Source organism: Crinia signifera, chromosome 8 (assembly GCF_055691185.1).
Source record: "Crinia signifera chromosome 8, ASM5569118v1, whole genome shotgun sequence".
NCBI lineage: Eukaryota > Metazoa > Chordata > Amphibia > Anura > Myobatrachidae > Crinia > Crinia signifera.
In genome coordinates this window covers 38,800,600-38,817,519 of record NC_139224.1, presented here as the reverse complement: position 1 = coordinate 38,817,519, position 16,920 = coordinate 38,800,600, and the positions used below count along the sequence as shown (strand labels likewise).

The 16,920-nt window shown below is 43.3% G+C and overlaps 2 protein-coding genes across 3 annotated transcripts in view; one reads left to right on the top strand and one right to left on the bottom strand.

Annotated features, from left to right (window-relative positions):
* CARD19 (caspase recruitment domain family member 19) overlaps positions 1-7,893 on the top strand; it is a 35,566-nt gene extending 27,673 nt beyond the window's left edge. For both annotated transcript variants that reach the window (XM_083156180.1, XM_083156181.1), the window contains exons 4-6: positions 4,165-4,224; positions 5,933-6,004; positions 7,128-7,893. In XM_083156180.1, the coding sequence (XP_083012306.1) occupies positions 4,165-4,224; positions 5,933-6,004; positions 7,128-7,243 (248 nt within the window). In that variant the 3' untranslated portion in view covers positions 7,244-7,893. The remainder of the gene's footprint in view (positions 1-4,164; positions 4,225-5,932; positions 6,005-7,127) is intronic.
* A 3,628-nt stretch (positions 7,894-11,521) lies between these two features.
* NINJ1 (ninjurin 1) overlaps positions 11,522-16,920 on the bottom strand; it is a 54,434-nt gene continuing 49,035 nt past the window's right edge. The window contains exon 4 of the mRNA XM_083156179.1: positions 11,522-15,433. The gene's annotated coding sequence lies outside the window, so the exon portion shown is untranslated. The remainder of the gene's footprint in view (positions 15,434-16,920) is intronic.

Sequence of the window (16,920 nt, the reverse complement as noted above, 5' to 3'; positions counted from 1 at the left end):
CCTTGAAAAGTGATAAAATGGAGAGTGATAAACAGCCAGCCAATCAGCTCCTACATGTCATTTTTCAAACCCAGCCTCTGACCTGACAGGAAGGAGCTGATTGGCTGGCTGTTTATCACTCTCCCTTTTATCACTTTTCAAGTTTACTGCATCTGGCTCAGATTATTATGGTGCTTTGGTTAAGGATCTGAGAGGTGTGAACGAAGCAATGTCCCAGGTGTGAACGAAGCAATGTTACATTACCATAATTGCCTTTTTACCTTTGTGCACACAAACATAATGCACTTGGCAGATACAGGAACTCACGGAGCTGTGAGCTGCAGTGATAGGCGGCCTGGCCCCTGCCTCGTCTGATAGACCCTCCTATTCCAAACTGTGGAGGACACAGGGACCTGCTCTTACGCATTTAGAGCACTGTTGCCTACCCTCCCGGAATTGCCTAAAAGTAGGCAACCCTGATTTACAGGACCATTTATTATGCCATCCTATCACATGGATGTATCATCCTGCACACGCAGGGACAGGGTTCCGAAAGGAGCCCGTCCCTGCGATGCCCTTAGCCGGGTGGGGGGTCTGCGCATGCGCGGTCAACGCTGACCCCCAGTTGACTGCAGTGCCTCAGCGGCAGTGCTGTCTGTAGCCCAGGGACCAGTTGAAATGCTGCCCAATGTTGATACATCCAGCAGCATCACATCCCCCATAGAAACCTCTGGCGAGCGGTGCAGGAGGGATCAGAGGTGCCTGCTGCGGTCCCTCCTGATACATTCAGGTGATACTTAATATTTGTGGCTAACCCCCGAAAACGGGTGTTTTCTGGGATTTAGCCATAAATATTAAATGATAAATGGGACGCTTAATGAGATTAAAAGTTTTACCGCATTTTCCTATGTATTTAAACCCCACCGTCCCCGCCCCCCCCCCCCCCCTCCTGTCCTCCTTTGATCTCCTCCTCCCCCAGGTGTCACAGCCGGGAGGACATCCGGCTTCAGGGGGGAGGAGGAGACGCAGGGGGACGCTGGCAGCCGCCGGGAGGTGACGGAGACCCCCGCAGACCACATCACAGGTATCGCGGGGGTCTCAGTCACCGCAACCCGATGCTAGCCGCATATGTTAGTACATATGCGGCAGCTGTTACGTGAAGGGCGGCAATGTATATTAATACATCCTGCCCTAAATGCTGTTACTGTGCTGTGTGACTATAATGCTCACTGTATTATATGATTGTCACTGATATCCTCTGTATTATATGGCAGTCATTTTGATGTTGTGAATTGTATTGTAATAACTGCACTGTTTTAAAACCATAACCCCAATGCTTCCTTCTAGAGCTTAACCCTCCCAGCTGGCCACCTAAATGTAACCCACCTGCCACACAGCCTAGCCTAAACACCCCCCTCCCCACTGCAGCATAACCCCAAGTCTCCCTAGAGTGTCTAAACCAGGCATGTCCAAACTATGGCCCTCCAGCTGTTGTGAAACTACAAGTCCCATCATGCCTTGCTACAGCTAGCAATATATGTAAATATGTAATTTCACTGGAGGGACATAGTTTGGACATGCCTGGTCTAAACCTAACCCCCCCCCCACGACATCCCAACAGCCAGGATGTTAACCGCATCACATGTTTATGTGTAAAATAAGAATTGATTTGAGATCCGGTTGTTGCTCTGTCACTAACATCACACACCTTACTGAATGAAACCATGTAAATAGAGGCCATACACCTGCAATGCACATTTAAATGGCAAACAAAAAGTTTGCATTTGCTTTGTACATAGAAGAGCACACAGAACGCAATCTGCAGTTAGTGTGTTCTCCATTAGATGGCGGTCAAGAGGTTTTGTTTCCTCAAGATCTCTTCTTTTTTATTGAACGTTTCCTAATATTTGCCTTGATTTTTAAAATTGGCTAAAACACAAGAAAGAGTAACCCATTTCCTTCCGTTCTCATTCTCCTTCTGTACCCCTTGTAGGGTAGAGCAAAGTGTGCTCTGTAATCATGTCTGTGGATGATTTCAGAAAAAGCAATTGTATGTAAATGTTATTTTGTGAAATTGTATAGTCTGTGTTCACCTAAATGTATTTGCATAGATTTGCAATCCAAAATGTCAGTGTCTGCTTCTGTGCAAAGGTTTGCAGGGGGAAGATTTGGATGTATTAGTTGAATCCACCTTTATTGACCATGGAGGAAGACTAGTACTTCACACCTACAACATACCCGTTTTTGTACCTTTCACATTCAACCCGTTTCACCCATAAAAAAAATGGCTTCTTTGCAATAAAACTCCGTTGTGCGCTTCCTGCTTGTGGGCGGTGACAACATGCAGGGAGACAACCAATGACCATTGTGCAGATTATCATGTGTAGTTCGAACCGGTTCTGGGCCGTTCAGACTGCAGGAAAAAACGGCTCTGAACCGTGTAGGATCCTGCTTTTGGAATGTTTTGAAATACTGGTATTCTCTAACCGGTAAATCGGCTGGGGAGCTTTCACATTGCAGCTGGTACCGTTTTAAAATGCTAAAAAAAAACGGCAATATACCGGCTTACAAGTGCGATGTGAAAGGGTATAAGATTAGTGATATTGTTTAAATGGGTCAAGTGGCTGCTGAAGCAATTTTAGCACAATGGAGGTTATTCTAGTCAACACGCAGCTCTGCGTGGGGTTTCAACGCCGTCCACTGCTTGCAATGCGGACCACCCCCCCCTTGCTTGGTTAGGTCCCCGCACGGCTGCGAATGGATGGTTGCTGACCATCGAATTATTACACTCAAAACTAAGACACTCTCTGGTGTCTTAGTTTTGCGTGCTCCCTGTACGGGAACAGGGCAGGCAGCTAACATCCGGGATGTTAGCTGACCGCCCCCGGCAGCCTTGTCACTGCCAAATTTCCATGGGAATGTCCATGAGATGCTGGGTGTCCACCCGCCGGCTATCAATGATGATGTTTTATATGACAGCCAACTATAATTGTTGAAGACCACTGCTGTCCCCATTGCAGAGGGGAGTCGGCTTGTTGAAGTGTGAATGTCCCAAAGCAGCACTCCCATAATACCCCTTTCACACCAGAAAATAAGGAACTTACCCAGGAATATGGTCCCTGGATCATGCAGGAACATTCCCGGGTTGGCCCCTTGCACAACGTCCTAGTCCCTGCATTTGCTGGTGTGAGGGGTGGCGGGGTCCAGACTGTGGGGATCCGTGAGCGCTTGTAGTGCTATTTGACGGGCAGCGGGGCGGGAGAATTTGAAAAGACTGTCCGGATGCTGATTGGCTGAGAGCGTCTGGCCAGTCTTTTCAAATCCAGCAGCGTATCCCACCTTGCTGCCCGGCAAATATCGCTACAAGCGCCCAGCCACCGCTGCCAGATCCCTGCAGTCTGGACCCCGCCGTCCAGACCCCTGGACCCAGCTGCCAGGATGGAAGGAAGCCGGAATGCTGGATAAGTACCTTTCACACTGGCCTGTTTTTGCCAGGCTGGTCCCAGGAGCAACCCTGTTATCTAGCAGGGTTGAATTCCCTGGAAATTTTCCCGGGCATTTGGCCCGGGAACCTTGCACACCAGCGCTAGTCGCGGGTTGTTCCCGGGGCCAACCCAGGAATTCAGGCTGTTGTGAAAGGGTTATTAGTTGGTTGAAAAACTGGATTCCGTGGATTGGAGAAGGATGGATGGCTGTGTTCACCTTAAGTGGTACCAAGGTACCAAGGTCTGGTCCAGGTATTGGCAGTTCACTGTAGAAGGGTTCCGAATAGGAGTGCAATGGTGTCCCATTGAGATTCCGCTTGTGGGGTATGACTTGTTTCACTGTAGAGTCCAGCTCTTTCAAGCCGGTTCAGAAGTGGTGTTGCCCACAGCAACCAATGAAATGCTTGCACTTATTGTGCAGGTTATATTTTTTCTATACCGTTACCTGTAGCGTAGCTCTCCTGAATCACCACCATTTAGTATCTGTAGAACAGTATTAAACAATGTTAACCAGAGGAGCTTTGCCCCCATTCACACCTAAATATGATAGTCTGTCCTAAAACCGTACTTTATTTTTTTTTAAATGTTGTTATGGTTTGGCAGTAGCCTTATATCCACTTACTGTAGCCTGTGAGTGCTCTAATGCTTCCATTGGGGATTTATTCCAGAACACAATAACTATATGTTCTATTTACCCCAGGTACCACAGATCCTGTAGAAATGAGCCCAGACCAGGAGAAAATTATACTCAATGACCGAGGTAAGAGGCCAGGTGTATGCAGCCTGTGTATATATCACATACTTGCCTACGTTTTCATTCTCCAGACCAGACTGCAGCATGTCAGGGGGCGGGACGAGGTGGACGTCACCAAGTGATTTGCGCCATTTTAGCCCCGCCCCTCACCGCGGACCCGCGAAAATCAGTATGTAACGCAGCGGGGAAGGGGGGCTGCGGGGACAGCATGGCTAATGCAGGAGACTTGCCCACCATCCCAGGGGGCTGGGAGGGGGACCCGAATTCCGGGAGCCTCCCGGCAATTTCGGGAGGGTAGGCAAGCCTGATATATCATGGCAGCACACACACAGAACCACTTCAGTGGAATATTTTCTTTACCTTACTTTCAGGATTTAATTATAGCATGGCAAGAGAAATCAAGAACACACACCCACTCACACAAGCATCTGCTAAATATGTCCAAATGATATTATTTATTACCAGTTATTTATATAGCGTGTACATATTCCCAGGGCTGGATTAAGGTCTGTGGGGGCCCTGGGCAACAAAATTGTGGTGCCAGTTGACCTACCAGTATATTTTTATTGTGGGAGGAAACCAGAGTTCCGGAGGAAATACATGCAAGCACAGGGAGAATATACAAACTCCACGCACCATATATATACACCACGCAACAAGAGATGCCTAGCACGAGTGAGCTGACAGATCCCAATGATCCCCTGATTAAAATAATATGCAGCATGCATGTGTGTAATCATGGCTGTATCTGCATATAAAATGCAGGAGAACACTGTAATGTAACATTTCGTGTGCAGATATAGCTGCAGTCACACCCAGAGTATAAGCATGCCGCATATTGTTTTAATCAGCAGAATTTTCGGTACTTATGTAATATCTGGGCTCCCGTTTTTCTTATGAGACCGAGTCCGCTCGCCACGCTTCGGGCATGGTGGCTCGCTGCGCTCGCCACACTATATAAAATCAACTCCATGAGTAGTTGGATAGTAGGGGTATAAAAAAAATGGGGTGCATTTAACATGGGAGCCCAGATAATACATAAGTACCGAATTTTCTTGTGCATTATATTTAGTTGTTTTTTATGAATAAGTTGCATTTCAATAGCAAATGACACACAGAGTTGTCCAGCGCTACCAAGTCACGCCTAGGCATGGCCCTCATTGCCATCAATGGTTCCCATAGATGGCAAAAGGGCAAAACTATCCAATGGTTGACCATTGATAATTTTACCTATTGATGGTCATCCATTTTTTTTTTTACTGATTGGCCTGTGGGCCAATCACAACACGGGGACATGGCTTCATGGGTATCTGGGGGCGGAGCTATGCTCTGTGTGCTGACACTTTGAAAAAGAAAAAAAAGAAAAACATCGGTTTTACTGTGCCATCAATGGAGGGAAACCATCTGGTTGAAAATTATTCGACATTGGACAAACCATCGATGATTTTAAATCATTGATGGTCGATGGCCATCCCCAGTCATCCTGGTATGGCTAAAAGGGCTGTGAATATATCTGCATGTGAATTTATAGATGTTCCTGCAGTCTGAGAGGCGGCTTGGTGGTGCCCAAACTACAGCACTCTTCTGATATTTTAGGCAAAGTGGTATTACAGTATAAGTATTAACAAGGAAAATCTAGCGATGGTTACGTTCAACTAATTACACTATATTTATAGGTTCTGCTTTAAAATTGTTCTATTCCTTCCACTTTCAGGGCCCATATTCTTCTTGGCATGCTTTAGTGTTGCAGCTGGTCTCGCATTGTTCATGTATTATAATAACGCCGGTAAGTGCGCATTACATGATTAGATAGGAGTGTGTATAAAATGTAATTTCATTATTATTTTTATACCCTATGTTACGTAATGGAATCATGGTGTGAAATCTGCCGTCATGATACTAAAAACGGCGTTCTTTATCATATTATCCTAATGAGGAGTGCTCGTTTGCAGTCATTAAAGAGAAAAGACAAATGCAGATGCAATACAATTCCTACAATAAGGCCACATAACACGTTCTGTTTGCCTTTGCTGATATATAACTGTGTATAAATCTGAAGTGCGCATTTCTGAGAAAAAAATCCTTACCGCAAACTGGGCCAGATGATAAATTGGAGAGTGATAAACTGCCAACCAATCAGCTCCCAACTGTCATGTTAGTCTGGGTTTGAAAATTGACAGGTAGGAGCTGATTGGCTGTTTTTTTTTTCACTTTTTGAAGCTTGATACATCTGGCCCAGTGCCCCATATCTTAGTTGTACTGCCCCCTTAATTAATTAGAACTCGCGACTTTCCGCAAACTTCTGTAGTCACGTAGTATTAAAAGGCCACGTGCATCCACTCTAGTGCAAACACCTGGACACAAACAAATACTTTCTCATGTCCAACTCTACATAAATTGTGATTGCGTGAACAGACCCCAGCAGAAGTCCACCTACTGTACGTGTGATCTCTCCGCAAAAAAACAGCTATACCTCTTATTTAGCTGGCCATACACTACTGTGATGTATCAAAGAAGTGTATGGCTATCCGCCCGCTCAGGACCTTCCTGGGCAGCAGGATAGGATCTGGTTCTTTCACGTGCGACCTTGTTTCCCGCTGCCAGGACCGCACATTGGATCGGATGTCAAACATCCGATTTGAGCTGATTTCTCGGCCCGATCCGTAAGGATTGGGACTAATTAGACTAGTGCTTGGGGGGCCTTTAAGCCAATAGTGCTTGTTGTAGGTGTTATGACAGCAGCGAAATAACAAAAATGCATCCCGCAAGTCTGTGTAGTTTAATTTCCGCATCAGTCTCATTGTTTTAGGTCTGTAAATTGTTTTCACAAATTTTTCCTCTTTTTTACTATGTACAGTCCATAGTCCACACAGAATATAATAGATTAACTGAAGTGTGTTTCATTGCAGAGGTAAAATCGCCTGGGCCAGCCAAAAAAGTATTTGGATTTTCTGCAATTGGTTTTGGACGACGCATCAAAAATATCTTGATATCGTTCTTGGAAGAGACATCGATGAGCCTGTAAAAGTCAGGATGCTTTCTTGAACAAAGACTTATGCACTAGTTATACCAAATATTAATAACCTTACTAGACCATGGTGTATTGGCTAGTGTATATCACGCCTCCTACCCCATAAGGAAGGGGAAAGTATATGTGCGAGGCGTTGTTTTCTACATGGCAAACATTGCCGTCCATGTCTTAGTAAGCACTTATTATGGACCAAAGGCCATTGCTGACTGAGAAACTAGTTCAATGTGTACATAAGTTTTAAACAGCATTATATTTACAAATGAAGCGTTACGGAACAAAACTGACAGAAAAAATGGGTCAAGGTTAGTCCTTTTTTTTTTTGCTTTGTCTTGTGGTATTTTTGTTAGGGGGGGGAGGGGGGGGGTTGATTGATGGAGCTCACTCATCAATTTATGTTAAACTTTTAGTTTCAGTACATTGTTTAAATAGGATTATTTTATAAAATATAGGTGACTTGACGGGTTTGATTGAATCGGAATTCGGAAAATAGCCATGCGTTTTGCGGACTAAAATAAACTGTCCGCAATATCCTGTATTGTTCATTATTTTATGTAAGGCATAATTCTCGTTAAATGCTTTAATCCAAAGTCTGTACTTTTGTTGTGACATACAGTATTTCCAAAAATATATATTTATATATTTTGTCTGCGGTGTGAAATTAGTGTTATTGGTGGAAATGTATTTTATTCCAGATTTTGGCATGTGAAGTGGAGCAGTTAACACAAGTGTGGAGCAATACACAGATGAGTCCTATTGCGGCAGTCTCGCTTTACAGCTGCTGCTCAGTGTGATCGGTCCCGTGCAATTCTGCTAGCACCTGAAAATGCATCTAAAGTGATTCATATTACTCGACTAGGACCCTGGCATTTGTAGCGGATGTTTTGCACATCACACACAGCAATGTTGGCACTCTAGAGTTAGAACTCGGTGGAATGAGGGCTTAAAAGGCCAGTTGGAGGGTTTAGTTAGGCAGTGGGGGAACTGAGCTGCGGGTATAGATGAGCGGCGGGGGGATGAATGGCAGGGAGAGATGCGCGAATGGAGGACTCGCTCAGCGCCAGGAATACGGACTGCGAGTTGAATGTAGTTGATTGCTTGCGCTGTGCAGGGAATATCAACGATAATCTGGAAAAACAGATTATATTTTGGATTAACAGTGCTTCTTTCTTTTTTTTTCTTCTTAGCTTTGTATTTGACATTTTTCCATGCCAAGTTGTTGTGCTCCCTATACAGACTCAGTGTAGTCTACTGATGTGTCCAGGTCACTTTGCATTGTGGCTAAGATGCATTTTCTGGTAAAAAAAAAAAAGATGCAATGAAGATGACCAGCATGATAATCGCATGGGATCTAGCGCCTCTCTTTCGTGTCAGGCATCTCGCCCCACGTCATATTGCTGCTAGGTGTAGGAGAACACATCTGTAATAAAAAAGTGGCTATTATATGTTCCAGCATGTCAGGGACTCCAATAGGTATCTCTGATTTGCATGGACTATGACGCAGCCAACAACACTAGCGTCAGGACTGTGAACACGCAGATCCCCAAGTACTGATCTAGCACTAAATGTTGTGTTTACAATAAATATTAGATCTCTTTGCCATACTCCTCTCATACCATACACTTCTCTTTAATGCCACCTCCCACTGAGCCACAGCTTACCCAAACACTATCACAGTTGTGCAGTCTCTGCAACAATCTATATTCCCTACCACATGTACACGCACACACAGACATTCTAGGGTTAATTTTGTTGGAAGCCAATTAACTTACCTGTATATTTGTGGGAGGAAACCGGAGTACCTGGAGGAAACCCACGCAAGCACGGGGAGAATATACAAACTCTGCACAGTTAGAGCCATGGTGGGGATCAAACCCATGACCTCAGCGCTGTGAGGCAGTAATGCTAACCATTACACCGTCCGTACTTTGCCATTCATACATGGCAAAGGCTGGTCCCAACATATATTTGCCCACAATTGCTTTGTGCTCCATATTCTGGGCAAATTTGTGTCGCCATAAAGCGAGGCCTCTGCCGCAATGAGATGCAGATGAAATCATCCCGGCTAATAGGAATGATCCATTTCTCTCTGTGCACATTACACCTGCCCCATTTGCAGTGCAGCATGGTTTTGTCCAGTTTCTTGCTATTTTGCGTTACTTACAAACATGAATCAGGCCCATGTACAGCGCAGCATCACTCAGAGCACTTTCTTCCTGTTGGTTACAGTATAATTGCTGGTGACTGTCTGCAGTACATAGGAGAAATACAGTCGCCCTTTTCAGTACTTCTCCCTGTCAACAGGATACCAAATCCTGTTTACAATCCTGGTGAAGTAAATATAATCTATCACTGTGACACAAGAACAAACAGATGACTTTACCAAGGAATCTTTAGGTTTTACATTTCCTAAATGTGTGCAGGGCATTCCATCCGCAGAAATCGTGCGTAAAACAAGAAGCGCAGCCGGATTACTGACAGAACCCCAAGAAGGGAATGTTACGTGGAACACAAAAAAATATTGTGGCTGTTATTTTTTTTTTTAAACAGTTAATTTAATATTAAAAAAAAAGGGGTCTCTAACTGATTAGCCCTGGTCTGTGCTGCTGGTGCGGTCTAGCCCAGAAGATTTCCAGGCCTACACCATTTTCTGATCCCCTGGGGAGTGGGGACTACAGAGCTGATCATGGAGCCCAGAAATCAGTATAATGCATTATACCCTTAAGCCCGCCTCCTGGACTCCTATTGGCCAGGGCGCGGGCTTAGCTGTATAATGAGTTATGCTGATTCCCAGGTGCAGTAAGGGCAACCAGGTATCAGAAGTAATGCCCATCCCCAGGGCTGTTTGTTAAAAAGAAACAAACAAACAATCAAAAAACATTACTGAAGGTTTCCACCCTTTTTAACACCCGTTAAATTAATGGGCCAAATTGTATTCCCCCCTATGTGCAAAATTCTGCTACTATATTTTATTCACCAATATTTTGCTGTGCTTTTGTTGTTTTGTTGATAACAATACATTTTTCATACTTAATATAAGTTAGATTTTACCATTTATGTGGGGCAGAAACATCCCTTTTTACTCCTTTTCTGTTTGTTTGAATCCAGCACAGTATGATATGTGGCATTACCCACTTGCTAGTGGAGCCGGTTGCTGGTTCTAAAAATGCAGGGTGACCCCTTCTCATTTTGTTCTCCATATATTAAGAATCAGGATCGGTCCAAGACCCCAGTGCTGGTTCTTAAAATACAGGGGGCCCTCACACATTCTTTTTCCCCTGTATTTTTTTTACCAGAACCGTCTCAAAGAGCCCAGGGCTGGTTATGCTTCTACGGAGGGGGACGCCATGTCTTTTTTTTTTTTTTTACACTTTACACAAAAGCGTGCACAGATCTCACCATTTGTTCACACTTCAGTCTAATGGTGTGTACACACTTGTACAATCACCCTGCGATTTTGACTATATAGTCAGAATCGCATCGGTATCGTACGCAGATCGCATCGGTTTTAACCCTTGCGATCCCGATACATGCTCCCGTATCGCACGGCAGAAAGTCTTAGCTGCCTTGACTATATAGTGCAGATCTGTACTATATAGTCAAAATTGTATGCATATCGCGTGCATGCTGTGCGATCCTATGCGATCTGATCGCATTGCACGGCACATCGCAGGTGTGCACACACCAATACTTGCACCTTAATTATAAATTTAACAGTTATTTATGTAATGCACACACATATTCCGCAGCGCTTTACAGACAGAATATTTGAACAGTCACATCAGTCCCTGCCCCCCAGTGGAGCTTACAATCTATATTCCCTACCACATATACACGCACACAGACATTTTAGGATTAATTTTGTCGGGAGCCAATTAGCTTACCAGTATATTTTTGGATTGTGGGAGGAAACCGGAGTACCCGGAGGAAACCCACGCAATCACGGGGAGAATATACAAACTCTGCACAGTTAGGGCCATGGTGGGAATCGAACCCATGACCTCGGTGCTGTGAGGCAGTAATGCTAACATTACACCATCCTTTTTTGGGGTTTACATACATTATATGACTCCATGGAAGTTTATTGTAATAGCCTCAAGCTCACAGATTGACAGGCTACTTGCGAGTTGAGGAAAAAAAATCACACCTTTAAAATGTGGAAGTTTGACTAAAAAACACACACCCCCAATTACATTTAGTTCTCTATCTGCAAGGTTAGAAAATGAAACACTGCAGGAAGTGATCCAAATATCCACAACTACATAAGGTTCTGCAAAAAAAAAAGACTTTAATAAAACAGTATTTTTTTTAAACAAAGCACGTATAAAATGCATAAAATACAAGTGGTTTTATATAAACTGGTCATAGAAAGTAATCTACTCTTTGCATATCTACAAGTGCAACAAACCTAAATATATATTCTATCCAATCTATTTTTCAGTGTGTACATGGTGTTTGCAAGATATTCCAAGAACTGACAGATTATATACATACACACATACATATATTTATATATGGTCTGAGTATGCTCTCTTTCTGGAAATCACCATGACATATCAATCTTCTAAGGTATTAATTAATTAAACCCCTTTCACATCGGCCACCCAGCAATTACCTGGCATTTTTTAGTGCAAATTAACGGGTTAAAGCTTTTCAACCCGGTAATTTGCTGAAAATCCCGGGTTTTTCGGTGGTGTGAAAGGGTCAACATGGGTTTTAAATCCGGGCACTCTGACCCTGGTAAAGTGCAGGGTCAGAGTGGTGGGATTTAAGATCCGTTTTGACCCTAAAAACCCAGGTTCTTCAGCAAATTACTGGGTTGAAAAGCTTTAACCCGGTAATTTGCTTCTTGGTGTGAAAGGGGTATTACTTGTTAACTCCAAGAGGTATCTGTGTTCTGACCGCTTTGTCAGCACACTACGGCCACACACATCACTGGTATATGCTCTGCCCTATAGAGGTGAACAAGAAATTCTTGTTGTAAGGTTACTGTAAAAAGTATATGGCTATTCACTTGTTATGGGTTTATGCTCAATCGGAAACAAACTCCTTCTTCTGACACTGAAACAATGCGAAAGGGACACAAGATTCACCAATCTACCAGCTGTTAGTAGTGGCACAGCAACAGTTATGTACAGCAGTACAAGGGTTAACACCACAGTTCTAGAAAAAAAAATTACTTCAGTTGTAGGGGGAGATGTATCAAATCTTGAAAAGAGATAGCAGTACCAACCAATCTAAAGGTGGCCATACATCTACAGATTGTCAGATTGGGCTGGTTGGAACAAAAACCTGGTAATGTCTGAATGACAGTTTTTGGCAGTTTTCCAGCAATTCAAAGCAAATGGTCAACTGTCATTTGCTCTCATCCATTACCTGGTTTATGTTCCAACCAGCCCGATCTGACAATCGATCTGTAGATGTTTGGCCACCTTAACTGTCATTTTCAAGCACAGCCTGTAAAATGACAGAAATTGATTGACGGGTACCTTAGCTCTCTCTGCTTTATGTCCCTCCAAGGCTTGTTAAATATCCCTCTATTACATTACCTTTGTAAACACGCTGTGCATTTTCCAATGGTAACTGAATTCCTTAAAGCATTTGTCTTTCAATATTTAAAGCCTGACACCCGAACAGGAGAGGATTTGTTCCACCGTATGTTAGATACACTCTTCTAAAGAGCAGGCATCCGCAAATCAAACCATGTAGCTAAAAACAATATAATAAAATGTATCTAAAAATAAATATGCACACTGGGATTCCATTCCAATTTGACCAATGTAGGATCTAATTGCTCCCTGAAAATGTTTGCATGAGATTATCTATAAGTAAGTAATATCGAATGAGTGAATACATCGGTCCTAACGTGCATAGAGATCTCTGTTGTGCTCTCTACAGTTTATAGTATATATGTATAGTGATTAACAGTGGCATTATGAGCTAAATATGCCAAACATACAAAACTGTCACATTTCTGTTGTTCCAAATCTATTGTGTAATTAGTGAGACTGGTTCCATTGTGTACAATGACAGCAACTGAAATGGGTGATGTGGTGAACATTTTAACATTATGGCAAATACAGAGTCTTCAGTATCCACACGTGAAATTGCATGTGATGCTCAGACATTCTGCACAGGCCGGCAGCATTAGGCTACAGGAGGGGAGGTTTGGCTACTGGCGAGGTGGTTATGGTTAGTCTATAGAAGAGGAGGATAAAATTAGGCTACAGGACTGGATGAAAGGGTTAGGCTACCGGCGGGTTGAATTTATTGCCATGTTGACATTACGAATGTCAACAAAATATATCACACCCATAAAAGGAAATGCCTTAATATTCCCTTAGGTGGAGCAGTATTTAAAACGTAAAGTAAACCACAATATATGCAGAGGAAAACTGTGCTGTGTAGAGATTAAACAATGTTCTTGCCGTCAGCGATGAAATACACTGCAGAGTCGACCATGCAAATACCACACATACATGTGCTTGTCTTGCTGTCAGTGCGGAGCGTCAAACAATATATCTGTGTCACACCATTTCACCTAGTTTTGTATTTGAAATGTAACAAGAGAAGCTGCTGGTTCGATAGAACCCGGAATATGTGCTCCTTCGTCATTTGGTAGGCGAGCCAATAGGATCTAGGAAGCCAATAGGATCGCTCCGGGAAAATGGACTGCGTGCACAGACACCACAGCAATAGTCCATGGAATTTAACCATGTGCCCAATCAGAACCTAGCTGAAGCCATCGTGATTACACGGATTACACGTGATTATAGGGATGCCACGGGTTGGTGGATTAGGACCAATTCAAATTATTTATGGTCAATTATTTATGGACAAAACCCGTGCTGGTGGCTGCCAATCATGAAATATGTGTACAAACAAATGCAAATCCTGCCCTTTACCACAGAACACATCTTAAGTATCACATATAAACACAATCTACTTCATTTTATATTTTTTAACAAAAGAAAAGTTTTGGCCTAGGGGGGTGGCGTGAAAAATTCCTGATACTCTCTAGGGTGCCGTGATTCAAAAAAGATTGGGAACCCCTGCACTAACCTATGTTTGGGGGGGATCTCGCGGATGTGGTAATTCTGGGCCAGTCACATCTAAATCAACAAAATCAATCAATAACATTGCAGAATATGTGACTATGGGGTTTATTAGCTAATGTAATACTGACTTTACTGTGTATCTACGTAGCTATTTATTGCCAGTTTAACTGTCAGACAACACCACCGGTTATACACTAATAAACATATATGCTCAATATATCACTATTTAAAATGATCATGTACGTCTCATGTTTTCTTTTTTTTGTAATTTAATGTAAAAATATATATATATTTAAAACATATCATTCACTAAAGAATAAGACCCGCTATGACTTATCCTGCCAGCTGTGATGCCTTCACACCATGGAATTACATGGTTACAGCATCTGGTATAGCGCTACATGGTGATTATAGTCTATAATAATGTTCCAGCGTAGATAGGACTACGTCAGCACCATAAAGTTACACAGTGGAGGCACATGCAGTGTATTATTTTAGGACCATGCAACTGTTTGCTCTATATGAGGGGTGTTTAACCGTCGGCCCTCCATCTGGTGTGGAACTACACATCCCTGTATGCCCTGCTACAGTTTTGCTATTATGGAGTGCTAAATCTGTGGCAGGGCATACTGGGATGTGTAGTCCTACAACAGTTGCCGGGCCCCATGTTGAACATCCCTTTTCTACATTTTAAGGAAAAGGATTATTATTAAGGTGGAAGACACTTAAATGTTTGACAATATATCAATAGTTACCTACACTTTCAGTACAGTATAAAGAAGAGAATTGAATGAAATGTCCTTTGATTCATACTGAAAAAATCTATAGTACTCCGGGTCCTGGTACTTGCACTGATTTTCCAGATTGCTCCAATCTCCTGATGGACAGAGGAGATTACTTAGGTGATCTCTATGAGAGTGGAAGTAAATATTTGTTCCACAGTTCTGATTGCAAACATCTCACAAATCCAAAGAGTCCGACACGTTTGTGGATCCATAAACTGGGGGATGGTGGGAAAACCGTAACGCTTCTGTAACCTATTTACCATCCTGAATGTATCGGTTTTCTTGGATCAGTTACAGCATAGGGCACACAAATAAATCCTCATTTTTGTATTTCTCAAGTATATCTGGTGGTAGAAAAGGAAAAAAAATGATTCAAATACAATACTTTTATTGAAGATCAAAGGGAAGGAGAGAATGTCAAGGGAAAAATCAGATGAACAGAAACATTTCTAGAACACTTCTCGATCATTTTAAGCACTACGGAGGTGACTGGTTGAAACACAAAGCTTTGCTCGTCATCTATGCGCCGCCACATGACCGCCTGCCCCTGCTCGCACGCATGTGAATGGATGTTTAGGATAAACCTCCATTTGTAGCCTTGTGTGAGGGGACAAAATCATTAGACGGTCGCCGACCACTATGGTGTCTTAGATCTGCGGGTTCCCTGTGCGGGAACTGAATTTCCATGGGAACGCCCAGCGTTTTCATGGGAACGCGACCACGCCCCCCACCTGCAGTGCTGTGTGTGAGCGGCTGGCGAATAATTAATTTTCCGTGGTCGCTCACACAATGCGGCTGTACATGCGCATAAATGTTTATGCTCATGTGCAGTCGCGAAACATCGCTCCCCTGTGCGAATGCACAGGGGAGCGTGGCAACCAGAATCAGCTCCTATAAGTATGTGTGTGTCTATATAGAACCCAACTTCCGGATTTAAACCAGCTGGATATCGGACTGTGGCTCTTCCTTGGCCATACTTAGTGATTTGGACTGAGCCAATGACAGACACCGCACTCAACGTGAGGGCTCTGACATTGTGTGCTGCAGATTACCCCTCTAGCGGAGCATGGATGTGGTAATTATGTACTATTATTGGACAGTCCCATCCATAAATGAAGTATTATAGCAGTGAGTAATCTAAATAGCTGGCTTGTGAATTACATAGGAACAAGCTTCCATGGTCCCGATATTTGAGGGGCTGAGAGGTATTGTATTAGAGGCAGGTGTCTCTGCGGTGTGTGCAGCATAAATATTGGGGGAGAGAAACAAAACACTGGCCATCAGGCAATGGCCGTGCCCCTGAGCTACAATGTTGCAGAGAACATATTATAATCCGCCGTAGCTCTCTCCCAGTCTTCAGATTCTGTGCTACCTGAGACAGGGAATCCCATCTATTATAACACTGGCATTTAGCCTTCCAGCGTGTTATAAAGAAATTTGATTTAAAAAAATGTATTAATTGTGACTAGTATTTTGGAACCATTATTTACTGAGCCACATGCATTTATAGCCATGCACATAAGTGCTGATCCTTAACATGTGGCTTAGAGAGTGTCAAGTAATTGACTAGGGCAGTGGTTCCCAAACTGTGTGCTGTGGCTCCCTGGGGTGCCTCGGGACACATGCAGGGGTGCCCTGGGTTGGTGGTCCAGGACCAACTCAAATTATTAATGGTTAATTATTTATGAGCAAACCAGTGCTGGCAGCTGCCAATCATAAAATGTGTACAAACAGAAGCAAATCCTGCCCTTTACCACATAACTGACCCTAAGAATCGCAAATAAACCCCATCAAATTATTTTTTATTGGCCTAGGGGTGCCGTGAAAAAAT